Below are 15346 nucleotides of genomic sequence, written 5' to 3' on the forward strand. Positions count from 1 at the left end.
TGGTTTCTGATTCTGAAAATGCGTTTCGGTTTTTTGAAAATCTTTTTCGTGTTATTTGTCTTTGTTTGGTTATTATTTTTCTTTTTAGTGTTTGTCGTTTTGTTCTAATGTATCCAACTGTTTGTGTATGAGGTGTGATTACAAGGTCGTATTTTGTGTTATCTATCTCACAATTGTGTAAAACGATTGTTTGTTTATTTCCTAGGTTTTTAAATGACATAAGGTTTAGGATGACGGATGCAAAGGGTTGTTAAATGATTTCTATTTTCTTAGACTGTTAGTCCTTACGATTTTTTGGTTAGCCTAACCTGGGTGTATTTGTTCAGGGTTGGAGAGAAAAGTATATCGATTCCGAAGAATGATTTTATACTTTCTCGTGGCTAGTATAAGCTATGGTGTTAACTTACTTAATCTTACTTAAGGGTAGTGATTGTGTTCAAGGGTTGGAGAATAGTAAATCGATCCACAAGGTTCAGGTATAATTAGAACGCGAGTAGTTCGTTAGATACTATTTTAAACTTACTAAGTCTAAGATTTATCCTGGGTCTGGTAAGAGAGGGGATCAAGTGAAGGATGAGTAACCGAAGTTCTTCACTGTTTATCCTAATTTGAATGATTAGTTTTGTTCAAAAATTTCTATTAGTCCTGGGTTTTTTTAGAAAGGGTTGGATAGTGAATCGACGTTTGAGGTCGTTAGACACTAGCTAAGTGGGTGGGGGAGAACAAAATTGTTCTTTTTGATCCAAGGATAGGCCTTGATGATCAAGTTTTAAATTTAATTAAATAGAAAATAATTTAAGATCCAAGGATGAGCCTTGATGATCTGATTTTAAATTTAAGTGAATTTAAGTTTAAAATGATTTAAATTTGTGTAAAGAAAAGATTTAGTGTTTTTATGATATTAGTGAGCTTATGAATGCTGTTATGTTTAGGTGATGAAGCTGGAACAACAGGATGATTTATGATTACTAACCATTTATTGTCATGCTACTAATTTTTATTTTGATTTTTCAATAAATATTTTTCAAACATGTCTTGTATATTACTGCAGAGTTTAGGAAAACGATCTGAGATCTTTTTATCAATTGTTATTGTATATTAATAATTTTGTTTAGCGCCTGAAATGATTTTGAAGATTGACTTCAAAATTTTATGTTTGCAAATGAAAATCTAAATTCATTGCTAGTAGTATTCTAAATACAAAAGTTTGTGTTGGCTTTTGCCGAACTATCATATAACTATATGGTAAGTTTCTACTTTGTCGTATGTCGTCTCTGGTTCGAGGTCTTCTTCCAATTCCGGGTAGTTCTGTTATTGTTCGGAATATTGGCTCTGATCTATTGAGTCGTAGAGACATTTCGATTAAATTATCGTCGTATAACATTTTGTTAATGTTTTGTCTAAATTCTAATCTATTATTGGTTAATTCTAAGCTATTAAGGTCTTGTTCGAGACTTATGGTCGCACCAGATGAGTTAGGACCGATGGGTATAACTCATAGAGTAATTTCGGATAGGGTACACCGTCTGCTCGTCACGCTATCTTATTTTCGGCCGGATAGATTCGTGCAACTTCTTAGTCTAATACCAATCCTAATCTTACTCTTATACTATCTAGTCTCAGGTTGTTTAACTAGTCTCTGCTAGGCTCAATAGATCTAGGGTATACTGGTTTATTGCGGCTGCTGAAGTACTCGGGAGAGTTCAACTAATTTCTAAGTTAAATTCAAATCTCTCTGGTGCTGAAATTACAAGTAATTTCAGCACTTACAAATAAGTGGATTGTTAGTCAGATGGATCATGATTGGTTAATATTAAATACTTTACATTGGTAAAATATCTAATTTATCCAATCATAAAATGTAGTTTAGATCAGGTTCCAATAGTGTATAATCATTCGTTAACACTAGATCTATTTATTTGAACGATCCGTGCTCAAACCTTGCTGTTAGAACAATTATGCTTAGCTCAGAAAACAAATAAAAAATGACATCTAGTTCTTAACCAGAGTTACAGTAGTGGTTCTCCGTAAAGAGCTGGTCTAACATTAGTACTCTACCTTGTGGATAAAAATTTTTATCTGAAATCTCTCTTTTTTAATCTAATCATTTTATGGCGTTACCATAATCCAATTTAAAAATTCATTTTCAAGTGTCACAAAATTCCCTTAGCCATATTGACAAACATTTAAATTTTTGCCACTTTTGAGCATTTGCCTGTTTTTGAAGAAGCGAGCGAATTCGCCCAGTCCAATGGAGCCAAGCCAACCGCAGACGAACACGATGAGAGCGATGATGTTAATCACTTCGTCTAGGTTGATATTTGAGTTCACGTAAGAACTGTAGGTGATAAATGTGACGTCCCAGTACTGTTTTGAACCTATAGAAACAATATATTTTCTATTTTCTTAAATTAGAGTTTTTTCAAACAAGTTGAATTTTCAACTGCAGCTATTTTTTGTCATATATAAGGTTCGCCAAATTATTGAAAAAGATTGTATTTTTCTAAGTAATATGAATGATAAAATAGTTATTCAAACCTAAAAAAAAACTAAAAAAAATATTCTACTTGATTTTTATCATGTGAGTTTCAATATTTTTAATGCGATAAAGTTCTGCAAATAGCAATTATTTTTTCAGATATCAAATCTTTGAGATTCAGAGATAAATCTTCACCAGTGGCGTGCTCATCGCCTTTTTTTCTGACCAGTGAAAAACGAAGTTTTGATGCTCTCTTTTAAAGACACAGAAAAAAAAATCTTTTTAGCCAATGCTATCTTCGTTGACCAGTGGCGTGCGCCCCTTCTTTGAGGTTAACCACTTTCATTTTCGGTGCTCTCATGATGATCGATTTACGATTAAGATCATTTATCCACGGGGAAAAGGACCAACACAAGATCTGTACAGCTCATCAGAGCGAACCGCTGTTGTGCCGCTGTTTAAGACCTACATGTAATTTTTTGGTTATTTTACTGGGCTGGGCAATGTTTCTTCACCCTCAAGCAACGAGCACGGATCATGGGGGGGGGGGGGGCTCGAACATCCGATGTTTCGTTTGAGAGGCGGAGACGTAACCACTTTACCACCGCTCCCCTGTGGAAATACTGTAAGGACCTATTTTGTCTGAAATTTTTTGCGCCGCCAGCAAAATTTTTATCAAACAGGCCAAAAAAGGCGTTTTTGGGCACTTTTTGGAAACTTTTTACAAAAAAATGCTTATTTCGGCGTGCGCTCCTCCCTCAAAATTAGTTATATTAGCGCCAAAGGCGCCTTTAGAAAAATTTTGAGGTTGGCCAGCCGAAAATGGATATCGTTAAGTTATACCAGAGGGAGACCCATTGGAAAATTTTGGCAACCAGAAATTTTGGCAACCCTCCCCCCCCCCCCCCCACCTCGGCACGCTACTGGTCGTCACAAAATTGATTACTTTGCTAGTTGATTTTTATTTGCCTATGAATACACATTTTATCACTTAAAAATTATAAAAAGATCTTTAGTCTCAACCTAACTCGTTAAAGATCACCATATTCATTTTTAATCAGAAATGGAAGTTTCCTGTGAAAGATTGAGGCTATTTTTTTTTGAAATTCAAAGATATTTAAAAATAGAAACTTTAGGAAAAAAAAGAAAAAAAAATTGTTTATCATATTTTTTTAAGCTTGTTGTTTTTACGAACTTTTTCTCCATGAAAAGACAATTGATATGATTAGAAAAAAATATCTATAAAAATGAGAGTTGAATGTGGATAAACTTACAAGAGTGATCAGAATAAATTTACACAAAGATCTTGCTACTCACCAAGTGTGAATGAGAAGCAGGTGTATCCGATGACAGTAAAGATGTAGCTTTTACAGCTGAACATGTACTTCAAGTCAGCTGCCATAGAACCCTTCTGAAACAGAACAAACCAAAAAGTTAGGTCAATACCATAGGTCAATGTTTCTGCGCCCGGAAGAAAATCTTGCCAAAATCTTGCTTAATTCTTAAAACTTTGTGAGTTTAGGTCCAGGGTGGCCTTCCCATAGAGTAATTTCGGTTAGGGTGCACTGCACCGTCTGTTCGTTACGTAATCTAAACTGGTATTCTCGCGAGGTAAGAGGAGAAAAAGAGCAACTGCTTTCTGGGTTAAATTATTTCTTCTGTGGCTGAAACTATAAATAGTTTCATCTGCACAAATTATCATAAGTTTTAGCAATGGATCATGATTGTTTAGTTCTAAATATTTTACTGTGATTATTATCAAGGAATTTAGTTGGATATAAAATACCTGTTTTAAACTGATTCCATTCGTGATTGCTATAAAAAACTTGTCATTAGTTGAATTGAAAAAAAATCACCTCTGTTTGGTCAAAGCGGATGGGAAGTGAGACAAAAAACAGATATTTTTCCTACTTGAAGATTTTTTTGATTTCATACCAACCTTCTTTGCACCTCCCGCTGGACTTTGCATGGGCACATCTGGAACAATGAATACAGCTGGAATCAAGAAAACAGCCCCCACCACTCCAGTGCCACTTGTGACCCACACCCACCCCTGCAGACCCCACACATCTGCCAGGTGTTCACTCACTAGAGGACCCAGAAGGTAGGCCAGGGACCCCCCGAGAAGGATTCCACCCATGAACACATTCAGCACTAGGGGTCTGTACTTTTCGTTGAACAAGTCAGCGAAGATAGTGATGGCTAAAATGATTTTTTTTTCAAAAAGGTTTTTTGTCTGTGTCTTTAAAAGAGAGCATCGAAAGTTTGTTCTTCACTGGTCAGAGCATCGGAAATTAACACGGATAAAAAAGCTAACTGAAGAGGAAAACTTTAAAATAAGATTTCTTGGAAGAAAAACTTAACCTTTCTGCAAAAAAGTTTGGTTTTCTGTGGGCTAAAAAAACTTAAGAACTTTGTCATTAAAAGTCGACCTATTTTAAAATAAATCTGAAATTTAAGTTTTGAAACTATGAAAAATCCGGTGCCTCGATTGATTTAACTATTCCGCCCAATATACCTAGCAGATAAGAATATTGACCCTTATACAGAATTCTTTCAATCATTAAAGATTCGCGGATTTTGTACGTGTGTCGTTGAACTTTGTCCTTTTGTATTTGTGTACTAGTTAAGAGATCCGACTTAACTAACCGAGTGTTCCCAGGAAGCTCTCCCCTATGCCTGCACATGCCCTGATGAGACAGAAAAGGGTAAAGGAGTCCCCACAGAAGAGGGGGCCACATATCACAGCCGCACACCATGCAATACTGCCCACTATTATGGCCCACTTACGGCTGAAGCGACGCCCAATCACGCCTAAAAGGACCACAGTTGAAAATAGCAGCAAAAAACACTATTAGCATTTCTAATCAGCACTGAAAAAGTGGATACAGGTGTCTCTTGCATTCACAATTAGTAAAAATATTGTTGTATGTTGTCAAGGCTAATATGAGTCTTTGTTTCAGCTAAAAGTGGCTAAAAATGTTTAGTTTCATCTTGCACTAAACTAGGCTATAGACGTTTCAGTTTACCCTTGTTTACCACTTTGATTGCATTTGGGCGCAGAAAGAGCTCCGCGCTTATCGAAATCATAATCAAGACATAATTGACCAATTAAAAAAGCAATGAAAAAGATGTTTTTTGGACTTTTACTGGATGGTTTTCACGGAGAAACTGCTCTGTTTTGGTGCGCATTCCTTTTTCAAATTCCGCACCCTTGAGCAGAATCCGCAAAACTTAAGCAACATCTGAGGACTCCATATTCATTTTTGGAACAATCCGGAACAATTAGTTAAATTCACTCATTATAGAATCCGCGACAAAACTACTGTGCCGACAAAAATTAAATTACACGTATTTGAACGTGGAATCGACAGAAATTTTGTAAAAAGAAATCCACATACATTTTCGAACATGTTTGAATACTTCTTTTTGATTTTTATAGATCTACAGAAACCAAATTGTGCGCTTACCAAATGTGCAGTGTGGTCTCTTAATGTTGAGATTTTTTGAATAAAGTGAAGAAGTTTTAAATATGGATTGCAAGATTCTATTAGAGTTCAGCAATGGTTTGAAATTGGGTCATCTTCTTGATTCGGTGGGTTTGATGCATGCCGATTCCGTATCAAAAGCATTTGAAACCTCCTTAAAACCAATTTTAAAAATTTGAAAATTTTATGTCAGAGCAGACGGCAAGTGACTGACCTCTTCAGTTCGGTTTTAGTATAACTTCTATTTCGGGACACAGTCTTACATCAAAAGTCTTTGTGGGCTAAACGGTTGATTTTTCAAAGTTGTTTTTGATCAAAGCTCACCTAATAAACATCATAAAATTGACTATTTTTAGATTCAAGATTTATTTTCCAAAGACAACAGTATCCACAATTTTATTTCGATTCCCCTACAGTTTCTGTGATTTTGATGAACAAAAAAAATCATTTCAATTTTAAAATTTATTTTGGTTCGTTTATACTTCTTGATGCTAATAAAAACTGTTGCAAATCTGAAAAAAAAAATAAAATTTTTGTTGAAAAGCATAAACTTTTATGTTGCAAAAAATTAAAATTTTAAAATAAGAAATGAACAAAAAATTATAAAAAACAAATTGTTGATATTGACAGTTTGCACTAAATAGAACCTCATTTTAGTGCCACTAGGTCACTCTGAAAACTATCGACACGTTTTCAAACATATTATCAAAAAGCAAGTGGATTTAACTATCAAAGGTTCCGCTCACTTGCAAAGTTTCCGTGGATTCGGCGCACAAAACATGTAACTTAGATTTTGTCGAACTATTATTTTTGTCGCGGGTTCCGCAAGAAGTGAATTAAGCTAGTTGTTTCGGAATCCGCAAATTAAAGCGCATTTATCAATACGCATGCCGATTTTGCAAACGTAAGCGGATAGCGCCTGTGGCACCAATAAATACTAATTTTGAGGGGGTAGAGCGCGCCCTCATTTTTCCAAAGAGTGTCTTAAAACGCATTTTTGGCCTATTTTTCATAATTTTGCCTGCGGCGCAGAAAACTAATTTGGTCCACCTAAGAAAAAGGTCGACAAAATTTTCATTTTTTTTTTTGAAAATCCGCCTCCCTCCCCCGAGAAAGTCCTAGATCCGCCCCTACTTAAGCTTAAACTTACTTTAAATTTGATTTTTAATGTATTTGCATGCGGAATAGCTAATTTAAAATCCACTTTAGTTGATTTTTTTTCAGATAAAATTTTGATAGAAAAAGAGATTATAACCTATTATAATACATTATAAGAGATTTTCAGAAAAATTGTAATCAATTATACTTGATTATAATTTATTAAAATGTCACCAAAAATGTTATCATTATAATGGATTATAAATCGTTTAAGCATCTAATTTTGGCGCTTATAACAAATTATATTTTGGCTAACAGTAGGATTATAATTCTAGTATAATCGATTATTTTCTCTTTTTACTGAGTGTGGGTACCCTAATGTTACCTCTTTGCTATCGCGGCTTGAAGGTTTTTGAAAAGCTGATTATCCATAAAATTAGCTTAGTATGCTTAATAATTAACCTAATTACGTGTACCGGAACCCAAGTTATCCTTGTACTGCTTATGTAAATTTTGAATCAGCGCTAGAATTAATAAAATCAAGTTCATCATTGCGAGATCATCCCTGTTGTCTGGAAATTGTTTTTAGCTTGTTTTGTATCAAAAATTTCTCTTATAATTATTTCTCAATTTCTCTTATAATTATTTTACCCAACGTTAAATTTAAATGTGACGTCAGTATACGCACCTGCCATTGGGGCTGCTACTATGATAGAGACGACATAGAGTGTCTGAATTAACCCAGCCTGGGAGTTGCTAATTTGGAAACTTTCTTTGATAGCTGGCAGAACCACTCCGTATATTGATCTGAGGTAAATGAGTCAGCTGATCACATAATTGGCCAAAAAAATACTTCTCAGATTGAATCAACAATTAATGAGAGGCGTTTGAAAGTGGATATTGTTTGTCTATCATTTGTTTAAAAATGGGTTGTGAACATAGGGAGTTAAGAAATGTGGGGCCAAACAATGGGTTCTTTGATTATAAACGATAACCTAAGTAAAAATACAACGCTTGAAATTATATATATTACTAGGGGCAATTATTTTAATTAAAAGCAAGACTCAGGCACACGGCAAAAAAATCTTGGCCGATTGAACAGGGGTCTTCAAAATTCAAGCGAGTTTTCACAAAAAAATGGAATAAAAAGTTGTCGATAGGTTTGTTTTCTGGCCTTTGTCATTTATATGTTACGACAGGCGCGGATCTAGGATTTTCTTGAGGGGGGGAGGGGGGCGGATTGTGAAAAGTTTTGACGAAAACAATGATTTATTTACAATAATAAAATGAACAAAATTAAACAAAATTGAGTCTTCGATTTTTTGCGGCAAATCTGTCGATGACCTCTTCGACATTGATTTCTACATCTTTGTGAATGTAAATTAGCGCCAAATTTGAGAGTCAGAATGGACTTTTGCGTAGCGGCCAGTGCTAAGTAGGGACCGTAGGGACCCTTTGGTAATTGTTACGGTCAAATTCCTGAGGAAAAGAAGGCGTCCGCGCCCCCCCCCCCCCGCCCCCCCCCCCTAAATCCGCCCCTGTGTTACGAATCGTAGGTGCCACGGAGAAAACGAAAAAAGCTATTTTTCCAAGCGTATCCAAAACCTATTAGGGGGGGGGGGGTGTTGCTGCACAGTCAAACTTAAGAGAAAATGCTGAATATGCAGTTTTTTGGAAACTTTCTGAAAAAAAAACTTTTAAAAAAACAATTCAAACATATGAGAGTTTCTTTTGACGAGGTGAAGGTAGTGTTCAGCCGACATGAGACCTATCGAAGAAGTTGACGATGTTCAATAATGACAGAATAACAGCTGTGAGTATTCTTCTTGTGATGGAATATTCCCTTCTGAGCTCTGCTAGTCTGTTGGACACCTCAACAGATGTCGCAAATAGGTGGTGATTAGACACCGATAATTCAGCATAGTCTATATCAGGCATAACTTTTTTTGTAATTATTAATTAAATATTATAAATTCTATTTTCACAAAAGTTTTTGATATGTTTCCACTCGTGGTAATGATTTTTCTGAGTAGTTATTAAGTGATTATTAATTACAGGTATTTTACATCAACTAAACAATCAAAAATATGGCAATCAAGATGTGAACATAAATTCTTGCCCAAAAATAAAATGATGACAAAATACATTAAAGGTAAGTTGGTTACCAAAATTCCAAAGGTTATCTGGAATATGGTCTTTGATGTCCAATATTATCACACAAAGTTGTATTTGTTTTGAAGAATTTAGTGGTTTTATGATGATCATCTGCTGTAACTTAATGCTCAAATAGATACAATGTCGCATATTCTCTCCTTAAAAAGATCCAATTGATTGTTGGTTTTGTCTCTTAGCTGTCGTAATCACTCAGACTTTGAATCAAACAGGTGATATCCTCCTAAATCATAGGAAATCAAAGACATCAGTATCGGATTTAAGGGGAGATGGGTTGTTCCTCATACGGGGTTCGACATATGCCGACCCGAAGGGACCCCTTTATACTCTTATGAGATTTCCACTTTTGGCAGATGGAACCTTAAATTTTGCTCAACGAGCTTTCGTCGCCACTATATTTTGCAATAAGTTTTTGGAAACCGCGCGTCGAAAAAAAATCGGTTATTTTGTCTAAATTTAGCAAAAAAGGGTCTAAAAACGTCAAATTTTTGTCTTTTCTAATCTTTTAGAGCTCAAAAAATCAATTTGGTTGACCTAAAACATTGGGAGGCCGAAGTGTGCCATAAATAGGCACACAATTTGGTGATTGTAGGTCTATGGAATCCAGAGACCAGTCTTTAAACTTGTTTATCTTTTGCCTGAATAATCAGAGAAAGCGAAAAAGCAAAAGAAGAACAAAGAGAGCGCCCTTGATGCATAATCCGCTTCCCATTCACACAAATAAGTTTTTGGAAACCGCGCGTCGAAAAAAAATCGGTTATTTTGTCTAAATTTAGCAAAAAAGGGTCTAAAAACGTCAAATTTTTGTCTTTTCTAATCTTTTAGAGCTCAAAAAATCAATTTGGTTGACCTAAAACATTGGGAGGCCGAAGTGTGCCATAAATAGGCACACAATTTGGTGATTGTAGGTCTATGGAATCCAGAGTCCAGTCTTTAAACTTGTTTATCTTTTGCCTGAATAATCAGAGAAACCGAAAAAGCAAAAGAAGAACAAAGAGAGCGCCCTTGATGCATAATCCGCTTCCCATTCACACAAAACAAAGTTTGGCCTTGTAATGTAAATGGTCAACAAAGTTTTCTTGAAAACTTTTTTTTATAAACCCGACCCTATCGAAAAAATCTTAAGACCGTCCCTTAAAGACCGAGTTTTGATGATTATTATTAACCTGAAAATTTTAAGTTTCTCTATCTCTTCTTGGGTTTGGTTGTAGTGCTGGTTTGTATTCAACCCGATCCGATGTTAAAGCTCGGGATCAGATGGAGCGTTGCAAACAATCAGAAAAATCAATGTTGAATAATCAGCGTTGCAAACAAAGAGACTTAAAGTAACTTTGTCAAAGTATGTTTAAATGAATTAACTCTTTTGATTTTTATCTGTGTTTCTTTTAAGAACGAATGGTTAGCACACAATCGAGATCTTGCGCTAAAAGTTTGTCTTTGAGGTCAGACAATGTCAATCTTAAATAAATTTTTTTGTTTATAAAACTTTTTAAAAAATCAGTGAAGCTTTATGCACTTAAAGGAAACTAAACTTGCTAGAACTTGCCTGCAAAATAATTTCGGGGCGCAGATGTTGGTTATGTTTTTTGGTGGTTTACATTCCTCCTTACATTTTAGATGTGAACTTATTCGAGCCACAATTGAGCGATACCGGGCTCATGTTTTCCAAAAAGTTGCTTCCCGCGTTGGAGTTCCATGAATAAGAAATGTTTATAATTGAAATTAATGTCAGCGTCCACGAAAGTGAAAAAAAATGGTTATAATCATGTAAAAAAGGATTATAACATGATTATTTTTGGAGGCAACAAAGTCCATTTTTAATCCATTATAATCGATTTTTTTTTTCCAGTTTTGTGGCTTTGACAGAAAACTCGAAATAAAATATTTTTTTTCCACTTTGCTGAGATGCGAATTTCAACGCTCAAAAATGTTTCCCAAGTTGTAAGCTAAAGTTGGTTAGTTGTTGCTCGATTTATTTTTTTTTCTGCTGCGCAACTTTGATGTTTTTGTTATTGTTTTATGTTACTCAATGATTGATTTTTGTTTCTTTCAACAATTTCCTTTTACAACCCCCTCAACTGTTTGCTTTTTTGCCCTCTTTGTGCTCTTGCCCACGCCATCCCCACTTGAGCCAAACCTCCCCCCCCCCCCAACCACCCTACCTGATCAGGTGCGGGCCGGGGGTTGTTCAGGCTGGGGGATGATGGTGGTTCAGGTGGGAGAGGGGGTGTTGGCAAACGTTGGGATGGGGGTTGTCAGGGAGCAAAGAGGAAACACAGAATCTTTTTGCAAATTGAGGTTAGGTTTATAAATGGAGTTGGCCATACACTCGATTTGCAAAATTACCGCATTACTCATTTGATCAATGCAGAAACTCTTGCAAAATTTTGCACGACGCAAAACAAAAGTATAGCGGGAAAAAAATCAATTATAATTTGATTTTCGATTTACTTTATAATCCATTATAATGGATTTCAAATGAATTTTAATGCATTATGTTTTTGAGAGAAAAAATGAATTTGAATCCAAATTTTTGTCCAGTTTTGTTGTCTGAACGTAACATGGGAATCGATTATATTGACAAATTTTAGACTACGAAAATCCATAAAAAATAACTTTTTTTCTCTTTTCTTAGATGCGGACTTAGTTCTCTTGTGAAGGCTTTCAGGAGATTATGAACCTTTTATAGCAATAGCATAGCATCTTTACCATTTTTCAGACTTAGAATGCGAGCAGGATGCAATAAGTGCGGGATCTTTTTGAATTCCGAAAGAGCTCTGGAATTTGGAAAAATTTGGCAGTCGCCACTCCCTTCGCACGCTTTTGGGTTTGTGTAAGGTCAACGAAACCAAAATTGGAATCGGTAACTTCAACGATATGAATTTTTAGTTGTGATTTGGCGACTTTATACACATTAGTTGGAAGGGGGAAACAAAAACTCTCAAAATGTTTCTCATAAATTCATCCTTGGGTCCAACATCTGTCCAACATCTTCAGGGGTAACTGTTTGAGTGACCCTGTGTTCGGGATAAAAAAAAGCAAACACAGAAAAAAGCAGAGAAACCCGCATTCAATTTAAAGCGTTGATATAATTGCTTATATTAGGATTTTAGTAGCAGTCTTACTAAAATTGAGAAGAAGCCGACTTTAATCGATCAATAATTGATTATAATCTTGAATTTCAAACAATTTTTTTAATCTTGAAATTTTTTTTTGAAATCAAATTAAATTCAGTTATAACACATTTTTATCGATTATAATCGACTATTTATCCGGCTATTTTTTGATACAATTATAATAAGTTAGAATCGATTATAACCCCTTATTTTAATCTCAATCTCTAATTCATGTGTTTTGCACAAAAATCACGTATAATCGAATATAAAAGGTTTTAATCCCTTTTGGTTGCCCTTTTTGTCCTCGATGTTGCATCTGAATTGCTTATACTTTATGCATTTAGTAGACGTTGGTTCCTGTGAAAAATAAGGAAGCTGTTTTTAAAGTATTCAAATCAATTCAGTTTTATAACGTTTTTGTTTCATTTCTTCCCTATTAGAGTTGTTTCATGATGCAAAATTTAAGCTTTTTTTAACGTCAAAGCATCAGCAAATTGAATTAGTTTCATGATTGATTCGAAAGATTTGTTTTTCACCTACCGCGGGAACCTTTCAACTAATATGAAAACTTTTGTTTTGTTGCAAAACTTTGCGTTCAGATGAGCCAGATTGTGACAAGAGATCTCTTTCTGAGAGGTTTTGTTATTGACAGAAAATTAATAACCCATAAGATATAGGGTGTGACGAAATTTTGGTGTGTCGAAATTTTGGAAAAAAAAAGAGATTATAATGATTAGAATCGATTAAAATTGTTTTTGAGGGTTTTTTGTGTATTAGTTGAAATAACTTAAAATCGATTATAAGAGGTTAGAATCTCTTGGAAAATATCACGATTAAAATCAATTATAAGTCCTTTAAACACCTAATTTTGGTAATTATAATCATTTATAATTGTCAAAAAATCATCAAAACAATCCGTTATAATCGATAACTTACGCCTAAACTTTGGTACGGGAACAGAGATAATTTTGAAATGAATCAGAGGTAGCGATTGATTTATCTTGTTCTTAGGCGCTAATCTCAACTCAGAAAAAAAATCATTTTTTGATGAATCAATTTTTTTACCTGCGAGAACCAGCTTGAAAGCAAGACTATTAAGACTAACAATTGACAAAAATGACTGCAACATGATCGTTTGTTAATCGAGAAACTTCAGATAAGATTTTGAAATTATTGCTTTTGATTAGACCTTTCACAATCCGATTCCTAGAAACCTTGCCTCTGTTTTTCTTCTTGACTATCCAGAACTGGGTCTTTTCTCGACCATAAATAATAAATTTAAGGTCCGTTTGATGAACCATGTAACTGATTTTTATTTATGTTTTTTTTCCATCAAAAAGAAACAGCCAACATGTCAACAATGTGACAAAACTGATCAATAAGGGTACCTACTGCTACCTGTTTAACCTTTGACTAGGAACTAATTCTTTTCAAAAGGAAATTGGGTTATTCGACAATTGAAGCAACTAAATTGCTAATCAGGAAAAAATCATGCTAATTTACCTAGTTATAATTTTTATGAAAACTACCAAAAACTGTCTGGTTAATTAAAAAAACAGATTCCAGACCACAGAACTTTTTTACCATTGCAAAAATCAATTGCTGTCAAAAAGAAAAAACTTTGTAGAAATTACAAATGAGGATGGTGGGTTTAATGAAGTTATGATTACATAAGAAGATGTTAGCTAAACTGTTTAACCAGGTAAATAGAGCCACCAAAAAAGAATTGGATCGGGTCACGGTGCTCAATTCATGTTTTGAACGTCTCGATCAGGTTTTGGTATATTTCGACCGTCTAGGCCAAAATTGTGTATGTTTTGACTTAACCAACCGAAAAAAATACAGTGCCCGACCAAAGAATGTGCACGACAGTGCACGGCAGTGCTCGGCTGAAAATTTTGAGGTCGACTTTGCAATAAGGGCCAAACAAGATATGTTTCGACCGTCTCGACCAATTTTGGGTAAGTTTCGACTTTCCAAAACTAGAGATTAACTATAACTGAGCTATTTTTGAAATATTTTTTCCATTTTTTTGAATACTGTGTTGAAGTAGTGAAATGTATCGTAGAGAAATAATAGTTGCTTAACTTTAAATTGTAAGCAACTGTAAGGCATTAAATCTAAATCTTACTGCAACTTTCTATTTCAGATCGTACCGGATGACAGAGATCGCAAGGTCACAACAACAGGTCCCCAGACAGAAAGAAACAAACTTACATAAACTCAAACTGGTCCCAATCTTATTCGGGCAACCACAAATAAATTTAAGATCGTAGACGTAAAATTTATCAATTCATCCTTAGTTAAAGTTTTAATAAACAGTTTTAGTTTCAACTTGAGTTTTTGAGTTTTTAGGCATGCTCGCCAAACTTCTCCTTAAGGTTTTTCTTTTTCTCTCATTTGTGTTCGATCCGGTGAATCATCACTCCAATAATTATATCGACTCCTCTCCGTTGTCGCGTCGATTTTCGCGTTGCCTCCTTGCCCTGTTTCCTCTTATTACCGACGGTTTTCGGTGTCTGCTCTTTATCCATTCCCGACGGTTCGTTCTCTCCGCCGCTCGCTACAGTTTTCGCTGCTTCGTCCGTGCGCCCCATGACTGCCCAATCGCTATCTTCGTCTTCAGGGCTTTCGTCCTCGCTGTAGTCGACTATTCGATTTTTCTTTGTTCTTGTCTCCGCGCTCGTTCCATATCGTCGTCTTCGCTGTACTCTACCATTCGATTTTTCTTCGATTTTTTCGCTTATTCCATTTCTAATTGGTCCTTTGCGGCTTTCCTCTTATGCTTCGTGGGCTTGCTTGGACCTGGGGTGCTCGCGTCCATCCCCTTCTCAATTCGGTTTTCTTCAGCCGCCGATCTAAATGATACACCACTTCGCCTTATTAACGACCCTTTTTTCATTTGCACCGTGTGTTTTGTTAATTTCTCAATTTTTAATGGTAAACGTTTATACCTTCTCAGGTCCTTTGGGTCCGTTTTCCCGGTCTTCTGG

The 15346-nt window shown here is 35.2% G+C and overlaps 1 protein-coding gene across 1 annotated transcript in view; it reads right to left on the reverse strand.

Annotated features, from left to right (window-relative positions):
- LOC134855434 (protein spinster homolog 1-like) overlaps positions 1 to 9233 on the reverse strand; it is a gene marked incomplete in the record, with an annotated part of 9967 nt that extends 734 nt beyond the window's left edge. Inside the window, 6 exon segments of the mRNA XM_063871961.1 lie at positions 2215 to 2378; positions 3797 to 3890; positions 4419 to 4681; positions 5129 to 5293; positions 7754 to 7872; positions 8834 to 9233. Of these exon segments, the coding sequence (XP_063728031.1) occupies positions 2215 to 2378; positions 3797 to 3890; positions 4419 to 4681; positions 5129 to 5293; positions 7754 to 7872; positions 8834 to 9003 (975 nt within the window).
- Positions 9234 to 15346: the final 6113 nt, after the last annotated feature.

This window comes from Symsagittifera roscoffensis, chromosome 10 (assembly GCF_963678635.1).
Source record: "Symsagittifera roscoffensis chromosome 10, txSymRosc1.1, whole genome shotgun sequence".
In the NCBI taxonomy this organism is placed as follows: domain Eukaryota; kingdom Metazoa; phylum Xenacoelomorpha; order Acoela; family Convolutidae; genus Symsagittifera; species Symsagittifera roscoffensis.